Source organism: Diorhabda carinulata, chromosome 7, assembly GCF_026250575.1.
Source record: "Diorhabda carinulata isolate Delta chromosome 7, icDioCari1.1, whole genome shotgun sequence".
NCBI lineage: Eukaryota > Metazoa > Arthropoda > Insecta > Coleoptera > Chrysomelidae > Diorhabda > Diorhabda carinulata.
Window position 1 is genome coordinate 21,937,473 of NC_079466.1, and position 16,960 is coordinate 21,954,432.

Consider the following 16,960-nt stretch of genomic DNA (forward strand, 5'->3'; position numbering starts at 1 on the left):
AAATCTAACGTAAGGACGATTTTTTGATGTTTAACTCTTAGCTTCGCTTTCGGATGGATAAAGATGGATTTCGACGAACCGACGCCTCAACTTCTTCAATTGTTTCTTAATCGCGAACTGAGGGCGACCAGAGTTTTGAATTTTAACTGTCGCACCTGTACTCTCGAACATCCTGATCCATTTCCTAAAGCTATCGTCACTGGGCGTGGCGTGGCTTGAACGATTTCCGCACGATATAGACGTTGAGCAGTCACCGTTACGATAAAACGCTCGTACGTAAAATGCGCGATGCGTCCCCGAGTACTGTTCCATCGTGACTAAAATTCCACAAAATGGCGGACGCCACGAACCCCTCCCCGTTCCCTTTCGTCACTCCGTTTCGAATGTGGCGCGAAAACAAATACCCGATACTCTTTTTAGACACCTTGTAGTAAATTTTGAATTCGTAGGTGGGTCAGATTGAAAATTAGAAAAAAATGAACTGATGTGTTATAACTTGCTTGCTGCTAATAGATGGCGATACTGTTTTTCAGTCTCGCTTGTCTAGGCACGCGCTGCCCTTGAAATTACTTATAAACATCCGTGGACTTGAGAGTATGAGTATTTAAAACATCCAAAGAGGAATCGAATGTAGTCTAAAAGCTCTAAAAAACACGATTCTTCTTTCTGTGACACATCGCGATCGCGGGCCTTATTGATACGGCACAGGGGCCAGAAGCGGCCCGCGGGCCGTATCTTTAAAACTGCTTTAAATAAACCAAGTGATCTAGCAATGATTTCTCTTGATTAAGATTTATCATCACGAATTATAATATATGAAAAGGTTTAATAAGTAGAAAGTTATTAGTACATGTTAACTTTATCATAGTAAATCGTGGTCTCAACTTTAAAAATTAATATCTAGTTCTGAAATTCCAAATAATTTCAAGTTTAATCTAAAAGTTTTTCCTTCTGGTCGCGTACTTACTCAACGAAACAACATTCAAAAGGAAGTTAATATAAAGCATATTTACTACTACTGCGACTACCATTTATTTTAATTTCTTGCCGCTTTTAGTGCACTGTTTCACCATATATTCTAAACAAGAATTTTGTGCTAATAGTGCCTTATTCTTATTCAAGGACCCTATTTACAACCCTTTCTTGAGAAATCCTTGAAGTTGTGAGAGTTTGAATTAGTTTTATTAACTACGACATTCGAACGTTAAGCAAATGATGAACCATCGAGTTAACTGAATAAATTTGGTGTATCTGATATTAAATTTTTACTAAATTTAATATATTGAAACTTATTATATCTTATCATTATGTTTTTCTTATTATTTTTTTTTACATTTTTCAGTCAAATTTATTAAATTTTGGAGAGCTGCTTTGCTATTACTTAGTTAAAATAACTGAAGAAGTAGGTTTAAAAGAGAATATATTCTGTAGGATTGACATTTCTTTTGATGTACCATTCTTGAATTAATTTATATTGTTTTCTTGATTTACTAGGTAATAAGTTTACCAAGACTGCTAATAGAAGATACATATACTGACATTATAATAGTCCACATATTTTTATTACCAAAATTGAAGATTGAGTGGACAAAAAATGTTTTTTTACATATTTCACGATTCGAAAATTGAAAACAAATTATTTAATTATTATAAAGTACACGTAATAAGAAAACAATTAACCAACAATTGTGATGCAAATATTTTTTATAACGTTAAATGTTTTGATATCGAAGCCCTAAATTCAAAACTAACGCGTCAACTTTCAAACTCCTAACAAAAATTTCTTCAATTTTCCGGTGTAAAATTATGTAGACTATTATAATATCATTTACTCGGACTAAACAGCTGGGCTCACTGCAGGGATTAAAAATTCTGACTTCCTTCCTTATTCATCTTTGAATTCGTTTGCTTGATTCGTAAGCAAGCTTCTCCAATTTCAGAAAGATATTTGCACAGCTATCCACTTAGGTACGTTGGGCACGACCTTTACCTACCTACTCCACGTTCAGAATTAGTTAAGGGCTCAATATTTTACAGTGCAAAAAAATGCACAATCACTTGCCAATTGAAATCGAATCGATTTCATTTTTTCCCGCATTCCGCGATAATCTGAGGGCATATTTACTAAAAAGTGCCTTCTACTCTGTACACGACTTTTATTTCAATAATAATATTTAATTCCAGGATGCTGCATACTGGTTTATTTTTGCTATGGACTTTCATTCCACTTATATACTGATTATTATCTATTAATATTACTGATAATTTTGTTACTCATTGAGGTCTTCTTCTGTATATTAAAATTTTATTTTATTTGTATCTTTATTTAGTTATTTTTATGTTTGTTTTTTAGTTTTTACAAGCTTTTATCTACAAATTGTAACAACTTTTTCACAATAAAGCATTTTTCTCTCTCATTATATATCTCCTCTTTTAAAATCTTTTCTCCAAAGTTCAGTATATTTTACGTTTACCATACTTTCATACATTCAACTTTCTCTGTGGTATATCTGTCTGCTTATGTCGAATTAACCAACTAACAAACAACATATAGATTTGAAATGTCGCATATTTTCTCGCTCTTGATAACAATAAAATTCAAGATTTTTTGTACAGTCTAGAATTTTGCCTCATTACAACTTGTTATTTATGTTTAGTCGATGTAACCTTCAGCAACTGCAATTAATATTTTACTACTACGATGTTACCAGCCTCGCTCATCCAAAGTTGGGGATCTTTCAGTTTCATAAACACACCAATTTGTGTGCCCAATTTATTTATGACAACTTTTTGTATAGTACATTCACCAGTTTTGTAATTTGATAATTTTAAAAAAAGTTTAATGTGGCAATAGGCGAAAGCAGTTGGAGATATTTTATCCAATTTTTTTTTAAATTCCCCTGTCAAGGTAAACGATCTGAATGTCTTTATTTTAGTGACAGGTATGTCGACTTTAAAAGCTCCTAATCTTCTACATCAAACTACAATCTTTTAGTAATAGATTTAGTATTAATTTGATTCTACGCTATCTTAAGTTTGTGTTGTTTGGAGATTCCAGAAAGTTCAGGAGTAACTGATTGGTAAAGATGTATAAATAGGTCAGAATATACGTTTGAAGGTAATATCGGTTCAATGTTAAAGTCAGTGTCAGATGTATTATAGGGAATTCGTTTTAAAAGATATGTCTTTTTATGAAAAAATTTGAAAAGTATTTTAAGTTTTTTTTTTATGAAATATTGGATCAGAAATTTTTAGGATTCTACTTTTAATCTATTTGATCAAATTAATTTTAGTGTTATGAATGATAACTGACATTTCTTCTAGAACTTATTGGATTTCTATACCAACTAAAATTTTTTGAAATAAAAGGTAACGATTTTTCAGTATTCTCCTTTACTTTACTGAATTGTATTTAAGTGGATTGAAACTGTGCAAAATACTAACGAAATATTTCTTAATTTAGTGTTTGATTGCTTATATTGGCCGGAAAAAATGGATGATCTGAGGCCATTATAAAAAGTTTATACAGTTCCCATGGGGTTTTTTGGTCGATAGCGTTTTAGGTACTTTTGCAACTTCATATAATTTTCCTGATGAATGTTATAGTGAATATTCGGGGTATTTCTTAACATCGAGTCGAAAGCTTTAAGTGAAGACGACTTGTACTTCTAATTTAATTCAGCAATACACACATTTCCAGAAAAAGGAGTAGTTTTTCGAATTTACTGCCAATCCATACAATTCTTGTATGCAGTATTAGGTATACTTTGATTTTGTACGTAGCAGATTTTCTGTTGTATTTACAAACTAACTCCAATATGTTAGAAGAAGTACCGCTATACATTTCGACTTCATTAAAACCACTTCTACTAATCGTAGTATATCTTTTAAGCGAAAATAACGGAATTCAAGATAGAAATTCACATAACACATAAAAAGACACATTTAATAAAAACAAATTTCATCGCTACTTCCGTCAAAATAAAGCAACATGATTTAATTTCGTGAATAGTCGCTATTTTTTAATTGATAATAGTGAAAAATGTCATCACTTCAATATTCTTTTAGTAATCCATAGTGATAATTGTAAAGTACTTCAGAAAACGGCCTTCTGTTGGAGTTGGACAGCCCCAGTTTCTAGTCATCAAAAGTTAATGTGAGAAAAACGATTGTGAATCATTTGCACAAAAGGCGAACAGTATGTAGTCTAAATAACTAATTCAACTACTTATTTTACATTCAATACATGTTTTTCATGTTCTTTATGTACCTTCTCTATCCGGTACATTGTTGGTTAACGTGGTATAGTCCGGGGAAATTATGAAATCATCATCAACTGTTTTCCATAAGGAATATTATATCTCTAATCGAAAACATATCGACCCATGATTAGTTTCCTAAATTTTTCTCTAATATTGAGTCTTTTACTCTTCCTTTTCCTCAATTTTTCGAAAATTAAAGCAAACCGTTATTTATCTAATGAGTTGACTGCCACGAAAGGTCTCTGGCCAAAGCTATTCAAGATTTACTTGGAAGATTTACCTGGAAGTTTTACTTGGAAGATTTACTTGGAAGATTTACTTGGAAGATTTACTTGGAAGATTTACTTGGAAGATTTACTTTGAGCAGACACTCAAGATGTGGAAGCGGATGAACACTCGCAATTTTGAGATGCGATTTGCTTCAGAATAATACTTGTAGTTCAAAAGAAAAGGAACAAAATTTTTGAAATTTCGCTTAAACGCTTAAACTAAAAAAAAACTATGTTTAGTTTTTTCAAGGTTTTCCTTTGATAAATTGTTTTCAGGTTATTAAATCCAATCCCAAGCGCGGATCCAATCCCTGAAACCTGATTAATTAACTTTGTTTTTTGTTTCAAAGTGAGGAATTGAGGTTTAAAATAAAAAGGGGAGGACTCGTCCTAATACTAATGACCCCCCCTTTGTCAAGACCCTGGATCCGCCCTTGTACGATCCGTTAGTTAATCTTAGCGCGCAAAAGAATTATAGAACGACAACGGTTAGAGGTCCTGGTGGAGATACCAAGGCAACAAATTATTTTCAACATATAAACGTTAAGTTAGATTTTCGACTTAACTTTCCTGGACTGAAATATGAGAATCTAACTATGTGTATTCTATGGAAACTGCTGCTATAAAAGAGATGTATAAAAAAAACCCTTCAAGTATCCGTTTAACTTGCTTTATCTTCTTTTTTATTTCAGTGTTAATATTCATTCAAAGTTAAGCTTTCGAATAACGAAAGTCATTATTACAGCCAATGGTTCATTTTGACATTTTAATGAGTAATCTTATAATCTCAAATGCAAATGTGTACGTTACACAGATGTTTTAAAATATTTTTTGTACATTAAAAACAAGTGACAATTCCATAAAAAATTAATTAGCTTAGGTATAATCTTAAAGACGATACTTTAGTAGCATTCTTTAGTCGTAAAACTTGAAAAAACATAAATTTCCTGTTATAAAAGCAATAAAAACATTTGTAGCCAGAAATGCAAATATTCAAATCCACGCCGAAGCCAACGGTTTGCTATACAGTACGACGCAGTTTCAAATGAGAATGCCTCCAAATAATCGTTATTTTAGTGACTTATTACGATGGGATGTGTGAAATAATAGACCATATTCAATTAAACACGCGTTATAATCACTTGAATTAATAATAGATTCACATCTTAAAAGTAATTTGAAGAAGAATGAAACAAGATCAAGACGATTTGCACACATACCGGATTTTTACCGGTCAAACAATCAATGCTGCACTCATTTATTGCATTTATTAACAAAAACTATCTTAAGATCACCTACCAAAAAGAAAATATATCGAATAATAACACGACGAACAGTTACATCCCATGTAGGATGGACTAACTTAGCCCCGGCCATCCAATAGTCAGCCAGGCCTGGCAGAACTCAATTTTGTTCTAATATCTTATCCATAATAGATATCTTGACATTAAAAGTAATATTTATCTATCAATAAAATTCGTTCATGCATAAAAGACAATAAAAAATAGTACCACTCCTTTATATGTTTAATTATTTGACTAATATTTTATGTACATTAAGTAGTAGAGTGCATTAATTTGTCATGAAACTATAATTTTATTAACAATATAGAGAAAATATATTTTTACAAGCAACCAGGCCTGGTCCAGGGTTGCAAACCAAACGAGGGAAATAGTTATCATCCCAGATTCCCACCAAGTCTGGGCCAAAAACGGCTTCCAAACTAGGGCCAGAGTTGTACATATTTGATCCAAATCTGGGACAATACTAGGTCCATCGTAAAATCCTATATGAGATCGAGGAAGTAAAACATGGGTTTTACAATGATTATGAAAAATAAATTTGATTCTTTGTTAGGTGTCGGACAACTTTTGAGACAACCCTGGTATAGATCAAACGAAACTAATAAATACATATCAGTACTAATACCAATTGAGAGTTTATACGGTATAATCTTTTGAAAACTACGTTGGTAATGTAATGGAATCCACGGGTATAAACCTAAATAAGAACGGTGTCTGAAATAAGATTATAAGAGACGATAAAAGTTTTAGAGGTTATGTGGTATATGGACTTCTGCTACCTGCTTAATCCTGTAACTCTACCGAAAGTTATGCAGGAAAATTAAGTTTATAGTATTCACGTGAACGGAATGGTTACTGTCCAGAGACTAATTTATTTACACGTAGTGAATACGAAAAGTTTTTTTTTTTTTATTTTCTTTGCTTCGTTGTTTGTTTGTGAGTGAAACCGCAATCTCGCGACACAATTATGATTTGAAGTTTCAGGTACTTAACTATGTAAAATCAATTTCAAACTTTGAACACTTAACGTAAAATGGCCGTTTTTTGGGTTCCTTATATTCAATTTTTATTAAAGTAGCTCATTTTAGAAAATAGGGGGGCCCGTGTTCCTTCATCAAGCGTAATTTTCTGCGAATATTTCTCATTAGGCGTAAATTTTCCCACTACCATCCACCATACACTTTACGGGATAAAAGTGCCCAATTGGACGGACCAGAGATAAATTAGGGAGGTCATCTTGTTTTGGTAAGTTACCAAACTGATTATAATGGCAGAAGATGAAAAAACCTTGAACTCAAATTGAAAAATACAGACAAACTAAGTCGATGATAATAAGCTGACAAGAGAAGACACATAAGATAAAATTACAACAATCGAATATAGAGCAAATCAAAAGCCTTCAATACCTTGGCATGACACTAACACAAGATGGAAGTTTGGAAATAAACGAAAGGACTGGAGCAGATGGAAGATTATTCAATGCAGTCAAGGCACCGTTTCTAACCAAAAAGGAAATCCCAATACAAATAAAAACAGGAATATAAGAAAAAGTATCCACACCCATATTAACATATCGGGACATGGACACAGAAACAAAAAAGTCAAATATAAAGTACAGAAAAGAGATTTCTAAGAAAGATAGAGATTAAATCAAGATACGATAAAATAAGGAATAACACTATAAGATAAAATTCGAATTTGAAATAAATTCAAAACGAAATAGAAGAAGGACAATTAAGATGGTTTGGCATTTGGCAGTTGCGACAACGTATCGATGGAGTGCAAGAAAAATGATTGATCGTAATTTTCCTCTTCCAAAAAATATTAGCTCTCTACTGGCATACTCAAATAAAGCTATTTTAGATACTATAATAAACGTCGTTAAAGAAACAAGAATAATTCTTTAAATCATCGATTAGGAAAAAAATGTCTACAGCCGATAGCCTAGACTGATGCAAACTTTTCCTTTTATTAAAACTAAGAACTAGTATTTGGTATCACAAACTATTTTACTATTTTATTGAATCAAAATCAATTAATAACCGATCATAATAATTAGAATATACCTAGATTAGTAAATATAAAGGTTTTATTCTAAAAACCACTGCATTACTTATTTTGAAACGAACTAATGAAATTTTGAGACAAGCTTCATACTTTTTCATTAACTTTTATTATATAGAAACTAGGAAAATGAGTTTTGTTTGCAAAATAAGTTTTGTTTGTTCATTAAACATATTTTAGGTACATAACTCATTCTCTCGGTGCTATTTACATAAATCACATAACAGATCAAAAAAGGCTACAAAGTGGATGCCAGAGAATTGAAGAAAGTAGGAAGATATTCCTTATATAACTAAGCTCTCGTATCGGGTAAGAATCTGTCAATATCGGAAGCCGATTTTAGTATTAAATAGATTTTAAACATGTCGAATTATCATCTTGATAATTTACAATTAAAAATTTCACTACTCTAAGAGAAAACATTAGTTAGTCTTTGAGACTAATTCCTGAAAGATGTTATCAACCCTTAGCTATTGACTCCTTAATTTTTGGAAGCTAATAAGAGACTAAGAGACTTCGTACGCTACGTAGGAGTTTGTAGAGAAGGCAGGATTCGTTTTCTTTCCTACTTCTCTGTCCTCCACATTGTCAAACCGCAGCGCTCATCATAAAATTGTAAATCGTTCTTTTGATATCACCTCTCGAAATGTATCCCTTCCCGTTCCGTCTAGCCTAAGAAAACCTGAAGTTATTCACGTGAGCTAGTTCTGTGGAAGCTAATTTGTGATTAGTCCAAGTAACAATCAACCTGTTTTCAGGAAATAGCGTATTCAAGTATTCCATAAGGTTAGTCTTCTATCAGAACATGAGTGACAAGTAAACTAACAATTCATGTTCCTTATAAGTTCTATTTTAATCCACTTATATCGGTAAGGATTAATTGGCATCTTTCCGAATGGTGATCACTCTGGATATACTCATTTTCATCATGTTTCAATCACTATTTTCACTTCCAGTTTCATCATACCATTTCGTGATAGTTTTCCGAAATTGGTTTCAGTATGTCTGATTCCTTTCCACTTCGTGCAACGAAAATATACTGCCGTGGAGTCTGCCTACGTGAATAACTGACTAACTAAATTTCTGAAGAAACCTGAAGTGACAGAATTCGGAAAAATAGTGGTGGAAGAAACAGCTGGATGTTTGCAACGGGGAGTCTAGTGGATTCCAAGTCAGTAATTTGATAATGTTTGAAGCTGCTTCGACAAATACGTCTATTTTTCTGAAATTCACCATCAGTGGAAGTTGAAAAATATTTTAAAACGAACTTACCTCAACACTAGACACCAAAGGTATGATACCATGATCTTGAGCGAACACCGTTATCCAGTAGTGACTTTTCGTTTCGATATCAAGCATGGCCAAAGTACGAATAACGCCTGAAACAGAAATATATATTCAGAATTATGTTTTTTAATAACTTACGTACATACATAATACGGTCACATACAGGATAAACATGCTATAATAGGGAAAATGTGGATATTCGCGCTTTGTTTAACCAGAACGCAAAAGATGAAAGGGGTACAGGATTTTATTTATGCAATGGTTTTAATGTAAAGTGTATTATTTCGGTTTATCTCGCTATGCTTTTATGTCACGTAAATAGGAAAAGCTACCAGTATTCCGACTTAAATTTATTCACGAGCGTTGATGCCTTTGCTTCACCCTTAACCCACTACAATGAAAAAATTGACATAAATACTCCATTGTTCAGAATTCATTGTTCTAATCGATGTTAGAGCATTTTTAATACATCGGGACAGAAAGATAAGGCACTACGAATATTTCCGAATCTACCCGGTTTAGGTCATAATAAAAACACATTAATTGGACTTTTTAGAGATGTTAGAGTCATGTATATTAAGCTGAGAGGCCTTTTTAGAGGGCACCTCCCGGCCGTTCACCTTGCTAACTATCCTTTTGGGTTATTTGGAGTTACGACAACCATCTGCGATATCTCGGTGGCCTTTTTATGTAGATTTTTGTATTGAAGGGAAAGTTTTATTTTAGGGGATGTAGGCTACGCTTCTTTCTATAACTAAGGTGTAAATCAAATGCAGTTTTCGAAGTTTAAATTGACGACAACATAAATAACAAGAAAGAGGAAAAAAAGGGAAAGTTATTAACAAGAATAACTGTACGTGTTAACAATATTACGTGTATAACTACCAGAGGAAGTACTTTTTATTTATAATATGACAGGTAATTATTTCCAACTAATTTCAACTTTATACAGGAAAAATGTGGCCACGTACTTTGAAATAAATTAATGAACGATTTCAATATAATGGAACTGTAAGTTCTTAAGAAGAATGTTCCAAAGTTTCGTAAAACAACCAAAGTGTACAGAGACCTTTTCAAAATGTAAATGAACCTGCTTAATTACCCGGATCTCGATTTACTTGGATAATCTGCATTCACCGTTAACATAAGACCCGAGTCAACAAAACTTATGTTGACATTTTGACTCAAGTAATTCATTGGGCTTTGATTAATAAGTTGATATTTAAGATTTTCTTGTACATTCGATAGTTTGATACAGGTAACTTTTCTTAAACTTAAAAGATCTATACCAAAAATTCAGCTGATGAAGACTGAATATACATTTATACTTCATAAAAAAGACAATGTTCATGCCATCTAATGAACTGTATATGAAAAAAAAAGATATTTAAGGAAATTCCATTCAGACGGGGACAACGTGGCACGCCATATGCCAGCCTACCATAACTTAAAATAATGGAAACTGTTAAAGAAATGGTGGGTGACTTCATCTATTGGGTAACCAATGAACTATTGTTCTATATATTTCCGGAAAGAGTAGTTAGCTGTAACTTGCGTGATCTTTGGAATTTGAAAGACTAGTGCCACCACTTTCCATCCCCAATGATTTAATAGAACCTTAGCGAGCCATCTTCGAATATCAAAACAATTGGGACGAACACATACCCGTGAAACTAATGATCGGCGGTGCACGAGACTACGAAAAGAAATCCACCAAGCGACCTTCTGTTTTGTACTACATTGGAGGTAGCATTGGACACCAGATCATGTCAAGGGGCTGCGTTGGAGATTGTAGCTCATTCATACTGAAGTCCATAACAAAATAAGAATAAAGAGTGATTTCATGTATAGCTGGTCGTTCCAAGCCGGAAACTGTGTTTTTCAATGAGGAAAAAGGGGAGAATCTCGAGCTCTAAAGTTAATGGATTAGATATTTCGTAGTAATAACACGAATTAATGACTCGGGGACTCAACCGCATGGCTTGTGCCTTTCAAATGGGGTTTGATGCTAGGATAGCGGATGTTGCATTGTTGGAGTAATATTTTTTTGCTTAATTTTGAAAACAAGTTTCTATGAGGGTCAAGTTCTAGTAGGAACACCATGTGTAACGTAAGTACAAATTTTGTATACACTATCTGAACAACAATAATTTTTTCGAACTCCATTTAGTTAACAATCTGCTCCAAGGCAATAAGCTGTTAGTTGAAAACTTTAATGTTGTTGTATTTGTCACTGGATTGTACAATCTACAATGTATATATCTGGGAGCGTTGATAATGATGCCTATTACGTTGTTTTGAGATCTCCATGCTGCAATTTCTGGCTGTCTTCTAGACCTTAATACATATGCATAGCGGCATAAGGATGCTTTTATATTGTAGCGTATTATTTCAGTTGTTAGTTGGAATTTTCCAACTACCTAGGCTTGGTGATTATTATATTATCGCTAAATTAGTCTTCGGTCTAAGTAAATGAGAACGTAGCATGGACGCGTCACTGTTTAAGCCAAACCTGGATCTTTCTCAAGTTAATCTCTAGGTTCCCCGAAGCAGAGGATGATGATATAGTAATTTCATCAGCCAATATTGCCAATGATATTTCGATTGTTACTGGTAGGTCAGCTGTACAGATTAAATGCAGACTCTACAACAATTCCTTGTGGAATTTCAGATAGTATTGAAGAGAGATCGAGGTGTAGTATAATCCTTCGTGTCATACTTTGTCGAAGGCTTGTGTGATGTCCAGGAAGGTTTTTGAGCCGTGTGTTTTAGCTCTAAAATCTTCATCAACTCTATTGACTATCCGGTGTACTTGTTTTATTGTGTCACGCTTATTTTGAAATCCGAATTGATGTAATTCTAAGACTTTTAATTTTTTAAAAACATTGTTTATCCTTTTTTTTACATTTTTTTTCAATTACTTTAGAAAAGATGAGAAGCAAGCTAATAGGTCTTAGAGACATGGATATATGATAATAATCTGGGCTACTTTGTTGGGTAATAAAAATTCTTGCATAACCTTATCAGGGATTAAGTCAAAATTAGGTCACTTTTTTTTATCATCTAGTGTTTTTCGCAGGTATATTTGACAACATTTGTTGCAATTGAATTACGAAAAATATTTATTATAATGTAAAAACTAATATTTCTATTCATTGTTTTTGTTGTCGAAAATTTGATTATAAAAATTATTTAATTTTCAATAAAATTGTTGCGAACGAACAGTTTTTTGTAAATTAATTATTGAACAATTATAAATTGTCAATGAAACCGTTCGCGTTAATTCAAACCTAAAATTGGCTCTCAACAAATATTCATCCGAAAGGGTAATCCTGAAAACATAGTGAACTCTCTCAGTCGACAACGAATCTGTAATCCATCGGAATTCGAACTGAAATGAATTGATTGGATTCACACACGATTCAATGTGGAATGTTTCATCGAAATTGTTATAAGTTTCCTGTAGAACACGTATAGCTTACTCATAACACAACCCAATTTTTTGTACCCGAAAAAAAATTGGAAATCATGGAAATGAAAAAAAATCTACACGTACAATTTTTTGAATAGAACAAGCACAAACAAACAGTCGGCATTGCCTGACCAACCGAAATATTTTTTCGATTTTACAGTTACAGATTTTTACAGTGCGTTCGCAAAAATCTTATCTATCTATCATTTTCAACTATTAAGAATTGGTCTACGTTGTTTTGTTTGGGACGAGAATCATTGAATTAATTCTATATTCCTCTATCTTGTTACTTTGAATAATTATCGAGAAAAAAACGACCAGGTGTGCACTCGCTTCTTGACTACGCTCCAATTCATACTGCTTCATTTTCCAAGGCACGAATGTAGCTTCACAGAAATTGAATATCTACCATATAGCCCTGATCTGGCCCTGTTCGACTATTTTTTGTTCGCAAAGCTGTTAGTTGAGTTGAAGAATAGAAGATTTAACAGTGACAAGAAATCAAACAGACAGTGTACTAACATTTTGATATACATTATATTTTCATATTGGCGTAGAAGCTTTAGTCAGACGTTCTGAAAAGTGTGTTGAAATAAAGGATATTTCCAATATATTGGAAAATAATTACCGTTTTCTTTTTGTTTATGGCCTCTCTTTCAATGTTAGGCTAAGAACTCATGGATCATACTACGTAGTTCAGTTCAAAATTTGAATAATAAATGACAAATGAAGTCTGTTGCACGTCGGCTCATTTTTCAATCAGCACACCTTTTGAACACAAATCGAGCACTAATTATATCAGGGGACAAGTTTGGTTATTCCTTAGCCTTCCTTACATTCTATCCAATAAACTAACTCATAAAAAATTAATTCTGACAAGCTCATAACTGCCGTTTTTTGGCGTGAAATTTCCAGAATTTGCCAGTCTGCTAACTTGATTGAAGATGTAGCGGGCCACCCCTTAGAATATGGGTCTCCTTTTTACAATAACTGAAAATAACTGCATAGATAATTGCCACTTGGTTTGCAGTTCAAGAAAATATAATTGTCGACATTGTGGCACGTCGGCGTCCGGGGCAAAGAAAAAAACATTTCTACGTAGTCCAGAACGATTTAATGGTAAGAAATGGCTTCTTCACGTTGTACTACAGATGCCAACGAGCCCCGAGGTCGCCAATGATATTTTCGTGAACGCAATTATCTCCCCAGCCTTGGCCCAAGCTAAGCCCCGTCGTTCAAGTTTGGGGGCTCCTACATGGGCTATGATTTCAGGTTGAATAGCCGTACAAAGACTAGCAATATTCCAGGGAGTAGCTAGGAAAGCGATAGTCTAGTGGATTAGTGGATGGCCAGCTATCTTCATAACTAAGTTAGCAGACCACACCATTATTTTTAAGAATAATTAACGTCAAATTCTACGAATTTCACGGCATAGAAATGACAGTTTTGGAGCTTGTCATAATTCATTTTTTTATAAGTTAGCCCGCTAACTTGACAGACTTAATAGAGGCGTGTCATATTAATTGAGAATCGTAATTGTAATGGTGTGTATTACCAATTATATAAATAGTCGGATCAGTTCTTTTAGTTAACTAAATATTTATTAATAACAAAAATAGAGTTGAAAACACGTGGAAGATTATCGCTAGCGACTTGTGAGTCAACACAGCAATGTTTATTTTATTTATTTAGACAGACATCTGCATTGAACATATACCTGATCTTTTGATCTGAAATTTAAACTTATTTTTTTTTATGTAACGAAATTATGTCGTCTGCTTCGGATCATTAGTGACTCGTAGTAACAGGGAGTGATTTTAAATTATTTATAAACATATAAACTGGAATTAGAAACTTTATTAAGACATAAAATATTTTAACGCGCATATTAAAACTTCGAGAATAGCAGAAAACTTTATACTTTAACATTGACGTTTTCCCAAATCCATTTCTTCGAATACAACCAAAACAGTGCTCTATCGTAAATACTAAGCGACAAAAATGCCACTAAAACTTTTTTGTAGAAATAATTTCTCATCAAAAGCATTAAAACATCTCACTCGCGTCTTTCATATTAGCAAAGTTATTTTGGAATGAAACTTTCAAGTTTTGTTTGCAATATATGAGTGTTAAAATATCAGCTTTGAGGTTATATCAATTTCTTTGTTAGCAAAAGCGGCAAGAACAGTTTTAGATCCGCAAGACCAAGACCAAGACCAAAATCGAGTAGTACAAGATTTGTGCAATGCTAAGACCCAGCAGTGTAAGGTTTATGAAAGACCAAGACCTAAGATATATAGAGGAAAAAGTGCTTTGGAACGTTTTCAAAAATTGATAAACAGTATAGTTATTGAAACTGAATACTTAATTGTATAATGTTGAATATACTGATCAAAGTTCTATTACGAGGTCTGGCTATTAAATACTGAGACTGGTTACGAAAAAGGGTTTTATTATAAAAATTATTCTACATTCGAATGCTCCCCTTCAATATACTTCCCTCCCCTCCCCACACACCTTTCCATAAAGTTTTTCCATTGATCGAAGCAGTGCTGGAAGTCTTCTTTGGTGAGTGCCTTTAGGAGCCCTGCCGTTTTTTGCTTTACCGCTTCCATAGACTTAAATCGGGTCCCTTTCAAAGCAGATCTTTTTCTAACCTTCAAAGGAAATCTGAGCAAGAGTTTTCAAATCTGAGCAAGAGTTTTCGGTCAGGAGTTGAATTCTTTAGCACCAACTTCGCACAAACTTTTGTCATGTGTGGTTCCTCGTGTAAAATTTTTCTTTATCGGCGTTCACAGTCTCGACAATCATTCAGATTTTCATTCGACGATCTGCATGCACAATTTGGTTGATTTTGGTCACTCTTTCCGGAGTTGAAACAGTCACAGGGCGACTTGGACCCTGGTCATCTCTCGGAACTCACTAAAGCGCTTACACCGCTCAAAAACACGCGCACGAGATAGAGAATTGTCCCCATAGGCCTCTTGCAACAATTTATAGCATTCAGTCGGAGTTTTTTTTTTCAATTTAACGTTGCTCCTGTTTTGAAAAAGCACCCTATCATCAGAAGATATCATTCATAGCATTTTGTCCATGAACTCACAGTTTCACCGATAAATTTCACTTAATTTGAGTTTCTTGCATCTAGACAACAAATCACAGATCTGATTCCAACATCATCAATGGAGTAAATGTCTTCTACTTAAGTCAGAGTAACTGCCGCACATGCTCGGAACTGGAATCGCAGCGTTGCCGCTGATAGAAATTTCACATTTTCAATATACTCATAATTAAGTTGAAAACATTAATCGTTTCAATTGATAGTGATATTTGGTTTATTTATGAGACCAAACCTGAGTATCCAGATTTGTTTTTTTGGTGTCGTTTATTTTTTACCATCAGAATTATGTTTTTATTGAAATTAATCAATGTATCAACTTCTATTTCGAAATATTGAAATCGTTAAAAATAGGTAAGCTGGAAATTATAATCACTTTTATATAATTTAATTCCATAATTATCTTGATATCGTGCAGTAATTAATGAATTTACACCAGCAATTACAAAATGATGATTGTAATTCAATTTTAACATGATTAGTGCATAAATATTTTCATGATTGATTAAAATCATTCTTTGTTGCATACACGAAGTAAACACATTCAAATTGAATTTTGTTAACACGTTAAAAGCTACAAGGTGTGATCAAAAACTTATGTCTTTACTCGTCTTAACTCAATAGGGTGTATCAACTTCGAAAAATGATAATTTCTTTGCACCTATCTTCTCACTTAGTCAGGGCTTGACTCGAGAAGGTTGTAATATTTTTATTAATCACATCTCGTGATTTATCTACCCTATATACAGATTAAATTAAAACATCTCGGTTTTATGGTCGTAGTTGAACAAATAATATCAAGTAAATGGAACGACTTTCAAGCTGGAGATGTTTTTATTGTAATACAGTTGGTATGACAACTTGATATACAGTTCAGTGGATCTATATTTGAAAAGCATATCCACCCCTATGTATTTCCATAACGACTTCCTTCTATATAATAATGACCCTCCAGATATTTCGACTGAGAAAATTCTCTGACAAGCAGTTAAAAATAGAATTTCAAATGAAAAGGATTTTGGATAATGTAAAAGGCAATTTGTTATACGTATATTTGGGTTGGACAAACTATTTTTTATCTTTAGAAATTGTCTTTTACGAAAATCAACTGCCATTTTTCTTTACCGTCTTTTAAAAAAACAGTCTGTCATTTTTCGTTATAGACGGTTTTTCATAGATACAAA

The 16,960-nt window shown here is 33.2% G+C and overlaps 1 protein-coding gene across 3 annotated transcripts in view; it reads right to left on the minus strand.

Moving 5' to 3' along the window:
* LOC130896809 (fat-like cadherin-related tumor suppressor homolog) overlaps positions 1–16,960 on the minus strand; it is a 418,340-nt gene that overhangs the window by 234,647 nt on the left and 166,733 nt on the right. For all 3 annotated transcript variants that reach the window (XM_057805125.1, XM_057805128.1, XM_057805127.1), the window contains exon 3: positions 9,172–9,278. In XM_057805125.1, coding sequence (XP_057661108.1) covers positions 9,172–9,278 — 107 coding nt within the window. The remainder of the gene's footprint in view (positions 1–9,171; positions 9,279–16,960) is intronic.